General features: G+C 35.9%; 1 protein-coding gene and 1 long non-coding RNA gene across 7 annotated transcripts in view; one reads left to right on the top strand and one right to left on the bottom strand.

The window, feature by feature from the left end:
* The window catches only part of IFT52 (intraflagellar transport 52), a 38789-nt gene extending 27987 nt beyond the window's left edge, over positions 1–10802 (bottom strand). The window contains exons 1-5 of one of the 3 annotated variants that reach the window (XM_001371845.5): positions 10624–10802; positions 6943–7067; positions 5678–5765; positions 2185–2314; positions 1984–2059 (exon numbers count right to left, since the gene is read on the bottom strand). In XM_001371845.5, coding sequence (XP_001371882.2) covers positions 1984–2059; positions 2185–2314; positions 5678–5765; positions 6943–7067; positions 10624–10644 — 440 coding nt within the window. In that variant the 5' untranslated portion in view covers positions 10645–10802. Of the gene's footprint in view, positions 1–1983; positions 2060–2184; positions 2315–5677; positions 5766–6942; positions 7068–10623 lie in introns of those variants that run through there. The other 2 variants (XM_007474311.3, XM_056811859.1) reach the window with 2 other exon arrangements.
* Positions 10767–13073, top strand: part of LOC103095769 (uncharacterized) — a 28785-nt gene continuing 26478 nt past the window's right edge. For 2 of the 4 annotated variants that reach the window (XR_001626266.2, XR_001626265.2), the window contains exons 1-3: positions 10824–10990; positions 11849–12249; positions 12880–12973. This is a non-coding gene — a long non-coding RNA (uncharacterized LOC103095769). Of the gene's footprint in view, positions 10991–11848; positions 12250–12879; positions 12974–13073 lie in introns of all 4 variants that reach the window. The other 2 variants (XR_001626267.2, XR_008915219.1) reach the window with 2 other exon arrangements.

Genomic DNA, 13073 nt, shown 5'->3' with positions numbered 1-13073 from the left:
TATTATTCCCCAATAAACAAGCTTCAGTCATCATCACCACTAAATCCACTAGACCCAAAGTATTAATTTAATCATACCAGTTCCCTACTCAAAATACAGCCAGTAACCCTCCACTGTCTATATGATGAATCCCAAACTCCATAGCCTCATATTAAAAGTCTCACAGTCTTGCTACATTTTCTACCAACCTTCTCTCAAATATGAAAGACCAAAATGACAATCTGACTGATTCCAAACTGAAGAAATGAAATTAATTCTGTATCACTTTATAATTGATCCTATTCTGTAACTGAACCTATTCTGCATTAATGCCCCATTTTGTAGGATTGCTCAAGCCACCTTTCTTTGTCTCTTTGCTCATGAACTACGTTTTAGAAGTTCGGTTCTCAAGAAAATCTGTTATCCTTGAGGGATACAGATGGATACCAGGGAGTCTAGTCTACTTCACATCACCAAGCTATCTTTCAAAAATTCTGGGTTGGAGGTAGCTAGATGGCTCAGTGGATAGAAATGCCAGGCCTGGAGTCAGGAGGATAAAGGATTCAAATGTGAGATACTTCCTAGTTGTGTAACTCTGGGCAAGTTATTTAACCCCAATTGCCTAATCTTTACGGATCTTCTGTCTTGGAACAAATACTTAGTATCAATTCTAAGAGAAAAAGTAAGGGTTTAAAAAAACAATTTACTTGAGGCAAAACATTCAGTCAGTCTCACCTTTACTTATGCTATTCCTGACTCCTGAAATACCTTTCTGCTCTTTTTTACCTATACAAAAACCTAATGAAGGCATTCTTTCTTCACCTTCTAGTCACAGCAAAACTAAGGCAGAAATTATTAGGATAAGAACTTTGCACAATAAGCTAAAATAGTATTATGTTAAATGTAATATAACTGGTTGCTGTTTTTTGCTACATAATTATATAAAACAATAAATAATAATATTTACATTTAATTATTACAATGTTTATGTTCATTTGTGTAAAATGTCAGGTCCCTGGTTTGGGCCATAATGTAGTATTGTTTTCATGAGAAAATCATATTAATTTACACTGTTTGGTCTTAAGAGTATGTTTTCCGGGAATATAACCTATCATAAACATATGGACTGAGTATATTTCTCAGTTGATTGCCTTAGAGTATAAAAAGGAGAATTCCTCTCAATTCAAGATTCATCCTTCTTTTTTTAATACTCTTTCTTTCTTACTTACTAAAAAATTTTATTTAATTAATTAATTTGGAATATTTTCCGCATGATTCATGTTCTTTCCCTCTCCTCCTCCCTCACACCCCCCTCCCCCGTGACCAACAAGCAATTCCATTGGGTTTTACATGTGTCATTGATCAAGACCTATTTACATATTGTTAATATCATCCTTCTTTTAATTGTTACTATTTTAAATATTGTTCCATGGTTACATGATTCATTTTCGTTCCCTCACCCCTCCCAGAGCCAACAAGCAATTCTACTTTGTCTTTAATTATTATTTATCATATATCATAAGCTCCTTGAAGGCAGGGACTGTATTTTGACTTTTTTTTGGCATCCCCAGTACTTATCATACACTTATCATGTACCAGTGCCTGGTACATAGTAGACACTTAATAAAGGTTTATTGACTAACAGGAAAAAAAAAAGAGTATAAAAGGGAAGTTCCATGTCTGTCTTGATTTATATGGGACCTAACAGTACATACCATGTGTAATTAGACATTTACACTCTTATAATATATATCAATATTAATGGACAAGAAAGATATACCAGGATAGAGCTCTCTTTTCATGGAACAAAGTAGAAAAGTAGATTCTAACTTATGTTTCAAGAATGGAGGCTCCATAATTTATAAAATAAAAGGAGATAAATTATCCCCAAAACATGGACTAAAAGTGGGAAGTAGGCAGTGAGAAAGTATGACTGGCAAGAGTAGTAAAGTGGCTGAGCTAGAGGAATATGAGTAATAATATTAAAGCTTTTGATATGTTTACCTGTTCAAGACCCCATTGGATACCAAAGCTTCTTTAGGATGGAAATATTTGTAATAGACATTTCTCACCACAGCATCTTCAGAGAAAGAAAAAAATAATTTTATAGATTAGACTATAAATAAATGGTAAACTTATATGGCTTAAAATTAGCAGCTGAAAATATTACTTCCATGGCCACAAGTTTATAAAAAATTCAGTTACCATTGTTAACCATGATCCCATACTCTTCTAGTAGAAAGTTAATATTGGTGTCAAATCTGGATTCACCACCTTCTCCTAGCATAACAAGGATATCTCCACCACTTTCAAGATATTTCTTTAGCACTTCAAACTACACAAAAGGGGAAAAAAATACAAATATCTCTGAGGAATTACTCTCAAATACTATTAGTAAAAATCATTCAATTATAGCTAGTTTTTTAAGAATCTCAACTCTAAAATGCAATCAAATATAAATAGGCCTTTTATTAGATCACTGGCCTTTACTAGATAACTATACAAAGGCTTATCTTTAAGTACAGAGCTCCAAAATATTCATGATTTAATTATTATATTTTTAAAAGTTGAATTTTCAGATGGGAAACCTTAAAAGAACAGAGAAAACCACCACATCATAATATAAAATTTAGAAAAGTAGAAATATGACAAAATCGATAAGGCTACTCATTTTTTGGGTAATAAAAACAACAACAAAGTTAACAGCCACCTGCTATCTCCTCTTCTTCCTTCAGCTTCTTGATAAAAATTTCTCTCTCATATCTTGATCAATTGTATGACTAAGCAGGTAAAATATTTTAAAATATTTTTTCTGATTACATGTAAAACAATTTTTAACATTTGTTTTTTTTAAATTTTGAGTTCCAAGTTCTTTTTCTCTCTACCTTCCCCTCACTGAGAAAGCATGCAATTTGAAATACATAATACATATGCAATCATGTAAAACATATTTTCATACTAGTCATGTTGTGAAAGAAAACAGACAAAAAACAAGAAAATTAAGTTTTAAAAAGTATGCTTCCATGCATTCAGACTCTATCATCAGTTCTTTCCCTGAAAGTGGGTAGCATTTTTCATCAAAAGTCCTTCAGAATGGTCTTGGATCATTGTACTGCTGAAAATAGCTAAGTCATTCACTGTTGATCACTTTGCAATATTGCTAAGCAGATAAAATATTAAGGGTGAAGAGAAAGAGAATAAATGAGAAATGTATCTATATAAAATCAGAACCACTCTCTTCACAACATAAAAGTAACAGCAAAGGGACCTATGTAGCACCTATTAGTCAAGTTGTACTATAGGGCAAGAAAGTATTTTCCAAACCCTATTATTTCCCAAACAATTTCTAAAAGCTGGGTCTTTCACTGCTGGGAACCATCAGACCACTCCACCTTGACAGAGTCACACGTGGTACCTGAGGAGACCACAGAGTGGTCCATGGCGGGATGTGATTGCCCACCCAGTCCCACTTTTACATGACCTCTTTCATCAATGCCCTTTACCTATGAATTGACATGATTATTATTCCCCCTAGTCTCAGAAGAAATAATGCAAGAGCAAAACACCTGTATCCTAATTCTCTAAAACATCACCAAAAGATCAAACTCTTAAACCCAATCCCAAAAAGACTATCATGGGTTAACTTTTATTTAGGTACATAATTCCCAGCAAAACTACAGCTATAGGCCAAGCTCAAAAATCTTTCCCACTCACAGAAACCTATTCTCATGAAGCCAGCACACAAATCAATCATAGAGGCCCAAGCGATAAGTACAAGTACATCAAGCTTCAACATGCCTCAGTGACTCGATTTCACAAACCAGTAACTCAGAAACTTCCTAGTAAGAACCCTGAAAAATGATCAGTCTAAATTTGAATTGTATACCCAGTACCCCTCAACCTCAATGATATAATTGTTGAATTGTCTTTTAAGACCTGTTGATTAATTATTCCATTTGATTAAAAGCAATAAGTAGTTTTCCTTGATTGTTTGTAAGCTCAAAACTTCTCACAGGGTAATGAGAAAATTAAGCCACCTGTGATGAAATAATTTATTTTGTGTGCTGTCTGTAATCACAATATAAGAATATAGAATGTTAATCAAGTGGTTTGTTAAAAGTTAATGCATAACTTTTCCAATTATCTCTCTTTGAACATGTGTGTTAGGTAATGTAATCTGCATTCCAAGAAAATGAGAATAAAAATAAAAGCCAGGCATGGGAATGGCAGAGCAACTGTCAGATGCAAAGCAGTCCCATGGCCGTAATGATTAAGCTGCCTTCCATTTGTTATTTATTTTGACTGATCATTCACCACCAGTCAGGAACCCCTGAAGTCTCGAGTGAGGCTGGACCCCGCCCATGTCATTTCACTTTCCATGAGATAGAACAAAGAAATAACTTCATTCCAAAGCAAAAATTGGTAGCTTTGACAGAAAAGACATAAGGATAATAACTTATAATTCTATAGACTTTAAGGTTTACAAAGAGCTTTCTCGATTACAACTTTATGAGGTAGATAGTACAAGTAATATTATTGTCATTTTATAGATGGGGCACAGAGCCTTGTTCAATGAATTAATCAACTAGCATTTTTTTATTACTGCCTACTCTGTCAAGCATGGTGCTGAGTGCTGGAGATACAAATACAAAAATGAGTCAGTACCTGCTCACAAGGAGTTTATCTTCTCCTGAAAGGACATAACAGGTTCAAAAATAAATAGAAATGAGGTGGTATGATACGAAAAGGCTTTTTAACTTTTTTAACTAGGAAATGACATGATCAGATTTATATTCTAAGAATACCAATTTGGCAGCTCAATGGAAGATGTACTAGAGATAGGAAGGCTGGAAAAAAGGGAAATCAGTGTGGTCAGACTAAGTAGTGAAGTAGAGAGGAAGAGTCAAGATATAAACTTAGGTCCAGTGTTCTCTTCATAACACCATTCACCTCAACAACAAAAGCTAGATGTGAGGAGAAGACTACAGGCTACCCCATTTCTTCCATACTATTTTCACTGCTATGCCATGATCAAAAAGAAAGAAAAAAGAATCATTCTAAGTCCTACTGTAAAAATTAAATTAGTATCTAGTAATAAAATATCATATTTTATGAGGTTTATTAAGGATTATTAGAAATCAAGGTATAAAGAAGATACAAAATAAAAACCACATGCCCATGGCTGATTAGCCAATTCAGAATCCCAGCACTTAGCTTACCACTAACTTCCTACATCACTGCAATGGCAGAGAAGAGCGCTAGGCATTACTGCCAGTTAAATACCAATTGTGATCTCACCTACGTGGAGACTCAAGTGAGATTATAGGGAATTCTGGGAAATACCATGGACTTCTAGGGATTGAAGTCTAGGGTTCAAAATCTCCATTTATACACTACTCTATATATTAAATGGGATATATATAAAAGAACATCAGCAGGGAAAGTACTAGAACCCTATTATAGCCCTATACTAAGATTAGAGATATTCTATTATGTATTAGGAAAGAGAATAGGAGTGCTTTATTCAAATAACTCTTAATTTGAAGAGAATCCATCCAGGTTTGCTTATTTCTATAGGAGATAACTAAATTAATTTAACAAAAGAATTATAAACACAGAAACTAAGATGAAATCAATAAATCCAGTAGCCTATGTTATATAAGATTTTTCTTCACTCTGCTTGCAAGATAGTTCTTACCTCAGCTGCAGTAAATTTTTCCCTTGGTCCTGCTGTAATCCATAGTTTCACTCCGATCAACTTTTCTGAGGTAATTTCATCTTTTAAACTAAAAGGAAAAATTAAGCAAACAGGATTACATAGCTCAGAATTGTTTGAGAATTATTCTATCTTGCAGACATATGGAAAACACAAGTTATGTTATGGTAGCATGAGAAGAACCATAGGAGCAATTTAGGATAACCTTCCACAAAATGCAAGAACTTCTCAACATTATCCCCATTTAGTGATCATCTGGACTCTGCTTAAATACTTACAGTAAAAAAGAAAATTACATATACAATGAAAAATTGAATAATTATGGCCTTTAACTAGAAATATGATTATTTTCTTTCCCTGATACTGATACTATTTAAACATGAATCACTGGATGTGGCTTTTAAGATTATTTGAGTAGCTTAGATTTTAAAAGGATTTAGCTATTCTTTTCCAAATGTTCTTATATTCAAAACCAGGAACTGACATTAGAATAACTTCTTTTTTTTTGCCACCTTAATTCAAAATTGATATTTGTTTACTAATTTGCAATAGAAGTAATGGTAATTATTTACTGGTTCATTATATTCAACTCCTTAAATAATCTATTAAATAGTCGCTTTTTTTTTTTCCAAAAAAGACTTCCATTACTAGTTCTACTGCTATAGTAATTCTGAAAAGAGTCTTCCATTTTACTATTCTGTTACTACTGCTACAATAACTGAGAATAGAAAACAGTAGTAACTATAGGTATCTCTTCCACATCATGGTGGGTGGCCTACGACATAGAAAATCTGCATAAAAATTTTTGGCTCTCAATTCATACCAGAGAAGTCTAAATTCTCTTTTTTTCTCTATGGGGAGTTTACAGTATTTATTGTAAAAAGTGGGTTAAGTATTTGGTCTTAGGTTATATGTAAGTCAATATTAACATTTCAAGTCTTTGTACGTCATCTGCTGGCTTTCATGATCTCATAAACTTTTAATTTTTTGTTTATTTTGACTTTAAAAAAGAAATTGGCTATGTTTATAGCATTCAAAGATAAAATATGTTGATATTATGCATGATTATAGTATATTCTATGCATTTCTGAATTTCTAAACTTTTTCTGTCATCTGTTAGCTTTCATGTGTTGACTGTGGTTTCAAAAAACTTCCTAAAAATTCCCATTTAATTTTTTATGCCAACCCAAGATATATCAAAATGGCAGTATGGGAAGTCCTGATGTGGAATGGATAACTGTACTCACCTCTGAATCTTCCAGTTACTACGAAGTCTTTTCTGTAAGGACTTATAGCCACTGTTAGTGGTAAATATTTCCTTTTTTGATGCATTGAAGAGAATGGTGCTCCGAAGCTCTTTCTCCATAGTTACCTCAAATGAAAAGGAAAGTTAGAAAGTAAAAGGCAATGTACTCTGAGGGCATAATAATAAAAAAAGAAATCAAACTAGAATACCAAGGAGATGTTTGTTTTTAAATGAGTAAATATATTTACAAGATTATAAGAGTGTACATAGAAAAACTATGACTTTAAAATTTTATTTTGAACATATATATTTCAAAATCTAAAATATACAATAAAGGAAATAGCCTAAAGTAGAATAAACCCTTGTTATTTTTCATCACACTTACAAGGCTTTATATGCATAACAAGTTTGCAATGATAGTCCAATTACAGTACTGCAAGTCGCCAAGGTGAAATTCTAAATAGAAGCCCAATGTTCATCTCTTTTCTACTATCCTCTCAAAATATTACTTTATTTCTATGACCCTTGGACTGTATTTCTAATTTCTTTTTCCTCTGATTGGTGCCTCTTTGTTCTATTTTTCCTCAATGGAGTCCTCCATCCCAGGGCCTTTTTTCATTAATTTTGCCCTTAAACCACTACATCTTTTTTTGTGGTTTCCTTGCACCAAGTCTCCTCCCCAAAGATAACAACCAGACTATTTTGTGAAGTACCAGTGAAATTAAGCCTTAGACAATAAATCTTATCCTACCCACTCACCATTTCCAGTTTGAAACTGTTCTTGAACTGAGTTCCCTCAAACCCCAAACAATCTATTGCTCTGTTACCAACTAGCAGGCAACTACTCTCACTGGTTGTATAACAAGCCAACAAGGGTTTCTATAAACACCAGACTTTGAATTTAAGAGAAGCCAGACTTCTTCCAATGCAGTCTCAAAAGATTTTGAGGCCTTTACCAAAGTCTTCCTTTGATGACTTATCCTGATATGGAAGTGACCCTGGATTTTGGAAGGCAATGCCAACACAATCCAACTCTAGCCCTATCAAGTTGTAAAGAAGGCAATGACAAAACGGTCTAATTCTGGCAGTCCCTACCAATTTGGAAAGGCTTGTATGGTCTGCAAAACATATTAGGTTTTGAATGAACTGATCATCACCAGTAATGTTGGTAATTGAGTGATCTTTTCCTCCACCATAGCAATTCAAAAAGTAATGCCAGCTATGGCAGGTCCTACACAAACAAAAGGCTTTAAGTATAGACCTAGTGAGAGACTATGTCAGTCTTGAGGACCAACCTAGACAAGCTTTAAGAGGTTGAACACTAGATGGGACACTGGGTGAAGAATTTTTCAGTTGAAGAAACTCTTAATTATTGGAGACACCAATACAAATCATAGACATCCAAGAACTTAAAATCTTATAGACATGAACATAAACAGCACAAAATTTAAAACTAGAAAGTACTTCATATTTAGTCCAATCCCTTCACCTTATAGAAAAGGAGACTGAGATTGAGAAAGGGAAAATGACTTGCTCTTGATCACATAGTCTGTAGCAGAATCAGCACTGGAACCTAGGTCCTCATACATCAAAACAATCAATCAACAAACATTTAAGTACTCCCTTTTATCAAGCACCATGCTTGGTATCAAGGGAACAAAGACAAAGCAAAACATCCCTGCCCTCAAGGAGTTGATTATAATGGGAAAGACACATAGGTATTTACACAAGACAAATACAAAACATGTAATTTTGTGGGGAACAAAATTGGAGGGGATCTGAAAGATCAAGTTAAAGATATTACTGGAGCTGAATCTTGTAGAAAACTAGGCATTTAAGGGAGTGGGAAAAAGCATTCTACACATAAGGAACAGCTAGTCCAAAGGCAAAAATGTGGAAAATAAAGTACCCTGTGTAAGAAACAACAAGAAGATTAGTATAGCTGGAACCTGAAGTGCATGGATTGATGTAAAGGCTGAAAAGATAGAGTGAGGCCAGATTATAAAGCATTTTAGTGAAAAATAGAAGTTTATATTTGATTCTAGACATGTTTGAGAATCACTGGAATTTATTGAGAAGGGCAACATGTGCACTTTAAGAAAATCTCTCTAGTAGTCCTGTGGAGAATAGGTTTAAGTAAAGGGAGACCTAAAGCAGAGAGATCAATTAGAAGGCTATTATAATAGTCCAGAATGAGAAGTGATGAAGCAACAATGATGTGAGTAGAGAGAAGAGGATATACTGGAGACATGTATAGATAGAAACAAGATTTAACAATTGAGTGGATATGTGAACAGCTGCCCTCACGCTGTAAAACACATTGCAAAACTGGATGATAGAAAATAGGATGGTGAGCTATGAAAGACCCAGGAAAGTTAAGAAGAGAAGTGGGTTTAGAGGGAAAAGATAAAAAGTTACGTTTTGGTCTTATTGAGTTCAAGGTGGCTTTGGGATATCCAATTAAAATTATCCAGAAGATAACTGATGATGCAGGATTGGAGCCTGGGAAAGAGCAAAAGGATGGACATATAAGACCTGGAAGTCCTCTCCACAAAGATGGTAATATGGGGGAAGGGCATGGAGAGAAAAGAGAAGAGGGTATAGGGCAGAGCCTAGGTACACAGTCACATGGATGAAGACATTGAAAAGTCAAACAGGTTGGAGAATCAAGAAAATGAATCCAAATCTAACATTCTTTAGAAATCGGATATAATTCCAAATCAAACATTCTGATCTGTAGCCTCTCTATAATACCATCTATACTCCTCCAAAGTGTTTAGGAACTGTCCAAAGAGGTATTCTACTTTTGAAAAGAGAGATCACTGACAGCTGGGGGATCAGAAAAAACTTCATAGAAGAAGCATCATGTGACCTAATCAGGGAGATTGAATAAAGGGTAAGTAAGGATGTGAACTGGGAAATTGGGGGGGAGCGTCTTTCCAGAAGGGTGAAAAGTCATTCCAAGCACTGATAAAAGTGCAGCAAGACTGTGTTAACTGTAATGACAAAGAAGTGTGACCCAGAAGAACTAATAAAATGTACCTCTGTCTTTGTAGAGAGTGTGAACTATGGGGTACTTACAGTCACTTAGTACATGCATTGGTTGTTTTTGCTGAAGTGTGTGTTTTGTTGTTTTTTTAGCTTCTTAAAATATTTTGTTAGCAGGGCAGGCTCACTTGGGTAGGAGAGAGTGAGGAGAGAGGTATTTGGAAATTAAAGTGATATAAAAACAAAAGGCAACTTTTTTTTTAATAAGAAGGAAGGAGATGCAGGATAGCAAGAGTAACTGTAGCTCCATTTGGGAAGCCTATTGTCTTGTCCAATGTGAGTGAGATAAAGCTGGTCATTTCTGGAGCACAAAAATCAAAATCTGGGAGTCCAAAATCAGCACGGCACCATGGATGTGAAGTCAGAAAACATGGGTTCAAATCCCAGCAAGCCTCTTTGCCTTCCCTGGCCCTCAGTTTCCCCATCTATAAAGTAAGAGGATCTCGAAGGTTTTTTCCAGCTCTGATCCTAACACAACGGGGTAATCCCGATTCCGCATGGCTCCTGGCCTAGGGGTGCCCGCCAGAAAGGGGGAAGGTCCACCCAGGCCCTCAGCGACCCCGCCGGTCGAAGCCAAGGAAGAGGGGGCCTCAATCCGGAAGCCTGCATTTGACCTGGCCGGAAGCCCTCTTACCTGAGGGCCACTGACCACCATGGCCCTGCAGCGCCGAGGGGCATCACTAGGGGTGGGTCTCCAGGCGCCGCTGCTGCAGCCTCCGCTCTGCCTAGCAACGACCAGGCGGCATCGCGCGCAGGCGCACAGACGGGCGACTACCACCAAGATGGCGGGCGTTTTAGTTGACCTCCGGAAGGAATGCGGCGTGATGACGCAATACGCTGCCGCTTTACTTCGCCGCTCCGGTTTAGCTAAGAAAAGTTAGGGAGCTCCGGGCCGGAGAGGGACTAGTTTGACTTGAGTCCAAGTTTAAAGGACAGACCTATTTTCGTTAATACAACTAAGACAAAGAAGGAATTGTTTTTTTCTTTTGGGGACGCCAATGGTAAATAATTTATTTTTGTTTTCAGTGGTATCGATTTAAAACGTAGAAAGATAAGTTTCAATGAAAACGTTACTCAGTTCCCACAAGAAGAGTAATGGTTTCTTCCAGACTCCCCGCCTCGGGTTCCCCGCCCCCCACCAGTTTAGAGTTTGTGCGTGCTTTGAACCGGATGTCGCTAAGTCAATCGAAACTTCCGAGTCTGATATGTTGTAAAACCTAAACCGCTAAATACTTAAAAGTACCCAGATGTTCTCAGTTTAGACACTAAATCATTTAATAAGCATTTATGTGGCAACAGGAGGAAGAGCACCTCTAGATTATAAGAATAATGCAAAGTTTAGTTGGCGTGAAGCCTACCCCTGAGGAACATAACACAAACATAATGGAGAGGAGGCTAGGATATTTTTCTTGGTTTTATTATTGCTAATATTTCGTCCAGACCTCTTAATTTCGTGGATTTTTTGTTTAGCCAGAAATATTTGAACTCCCAATGCCCTAAGACCCAACCCTCCTGCACTACACCAGGGTACCTCTCCTAAAGTTAACAAAATCAAAACAGAAACATGACAGCAATAGAAAACAAGTTGTGGTGATAAAATTCCAGCCAAACCAGTCTTGTACCATATCAGTAACACTAGAAAAAGTACCAATACAAATATAATGCAAAAAAAAGTGTGGCAGCAAATGCATCAGAGGTAAAAAACGTAAGTGCTGAAAAGGGAGTAAAGAGAACAAGGTCATTTTCAGCTAGAAGGAGAAGAAAGGGAATTGGATTTTAAAAGAATTGTAAAAATCAACAAGAGAAGAAAAAACAACATAGGTACCAGGGGCTAAACAAATTTATGCTTGCCTTCTCAGATGGTCTTTTTGAATTGCTGTGGTGGAGGGAATGATCACTTGGATACCAGTATTACAGTTTCATTCCGGTCTTAATACATTTTCTAGAGGATACAAGCCTATCCAACTTGGTAGGGACTGTCAGAGAATTAGGCTGTGTTGTCATTACCTTCTTTCCGACTTGAGAGGGCTAGAGTTGTTGGCATTGTCTTCTAAAATCTAGGGTCACTGGTACGAGGATAAGTCATCAGAGGAAGACTTTGGTAAAGGCCTTGAAAACTTTTGAGATTGCATTGAAAGAAATCTAGGATCTAACAAGAGGGAGGCAATAGCCTCATATTGTGAAAAGAGCAACAAATTTGGAGTCAGAAAATCTGGATTCAGTCCTAATTTTCTTCCTTAAACTACTACTATATCCTTGGGTAAGTCGTTCACGTTTTCTTACCTCAAGTATCCTTGTAAAATAAAAGTTTGACTAGGTGATCTGATAAGTCCCTGACCAATTCTCAGTCATGTAGTTCCATGGCACTGCTCTGGTCAGCTCTTATAGATTGCTGAGTCCAACTCTAGGAATCCTCACATTTTAGGAGGGGAATTTTCATGTCTAAATGTGCTCAGAAAAAAGGTAGCTAAAATGAAGAGAAGGCAAAAAATTACTCTATTGGAGAAGCTTGACAACAGGTAATAAATATTTGCTGATTGACTGATGCAAGCCCCTTGGCAACCTGATGACTTCTATATCATTTCAATGGAAGATACCAAGCTCTTTGCCATACTTCCCTGTCCATGTGCATGAGGTTCTTATTCAGACCTCACAAGACCCATTGTCACAAATCTCTATGTATGGTATTCTTCTATTACATTGTAACCTCCATGAAGGCAAGGATTTTATCTTAAATATCTTTGTATCTCATAAGGGTAGGGGTGGAATTCAGTGTTTAATGTTACAAAAGAAAAGAGAAAAAAAAGAGGGTCATTAAAACATTTAAAAGAAAATGTACAAAAAAGAACAGAAGTTCATGCTAATCTTCTCTGTATTGTTGCCATTTTAGGATATGTGCTGTTGAATCAAGCATGAAAACACATTCAAATGGAGGCACATATAATCAAGGGAGAAATTTGAAATTAGCAAGTTGAATTTAATATGTATGTATATATATATATCATAATATCATGTTCAATTATCTTTTTTTCCACTGGGAATATGGAAATGATGTTTGCAGGTTTAAGTTCAGAATTTTTAAAA

This window comes from Monodelphis domestica, chromosome 1, assembly GCF_027887165.1.
Source record: "Monodelphis domestica isolate mMonDom1 chromosome 1, mMonDom1.pri, whole genome shotgun sequence".
NCBI lineage: Eukaryota > Metazoa > Chordata > Mammalia > Didelphimorphia > Didelphidae > Monodelphis > Monodelphis domestica.
This window is presented reverse-complemented; position numbering and strand designations above follow the sequence as displayed.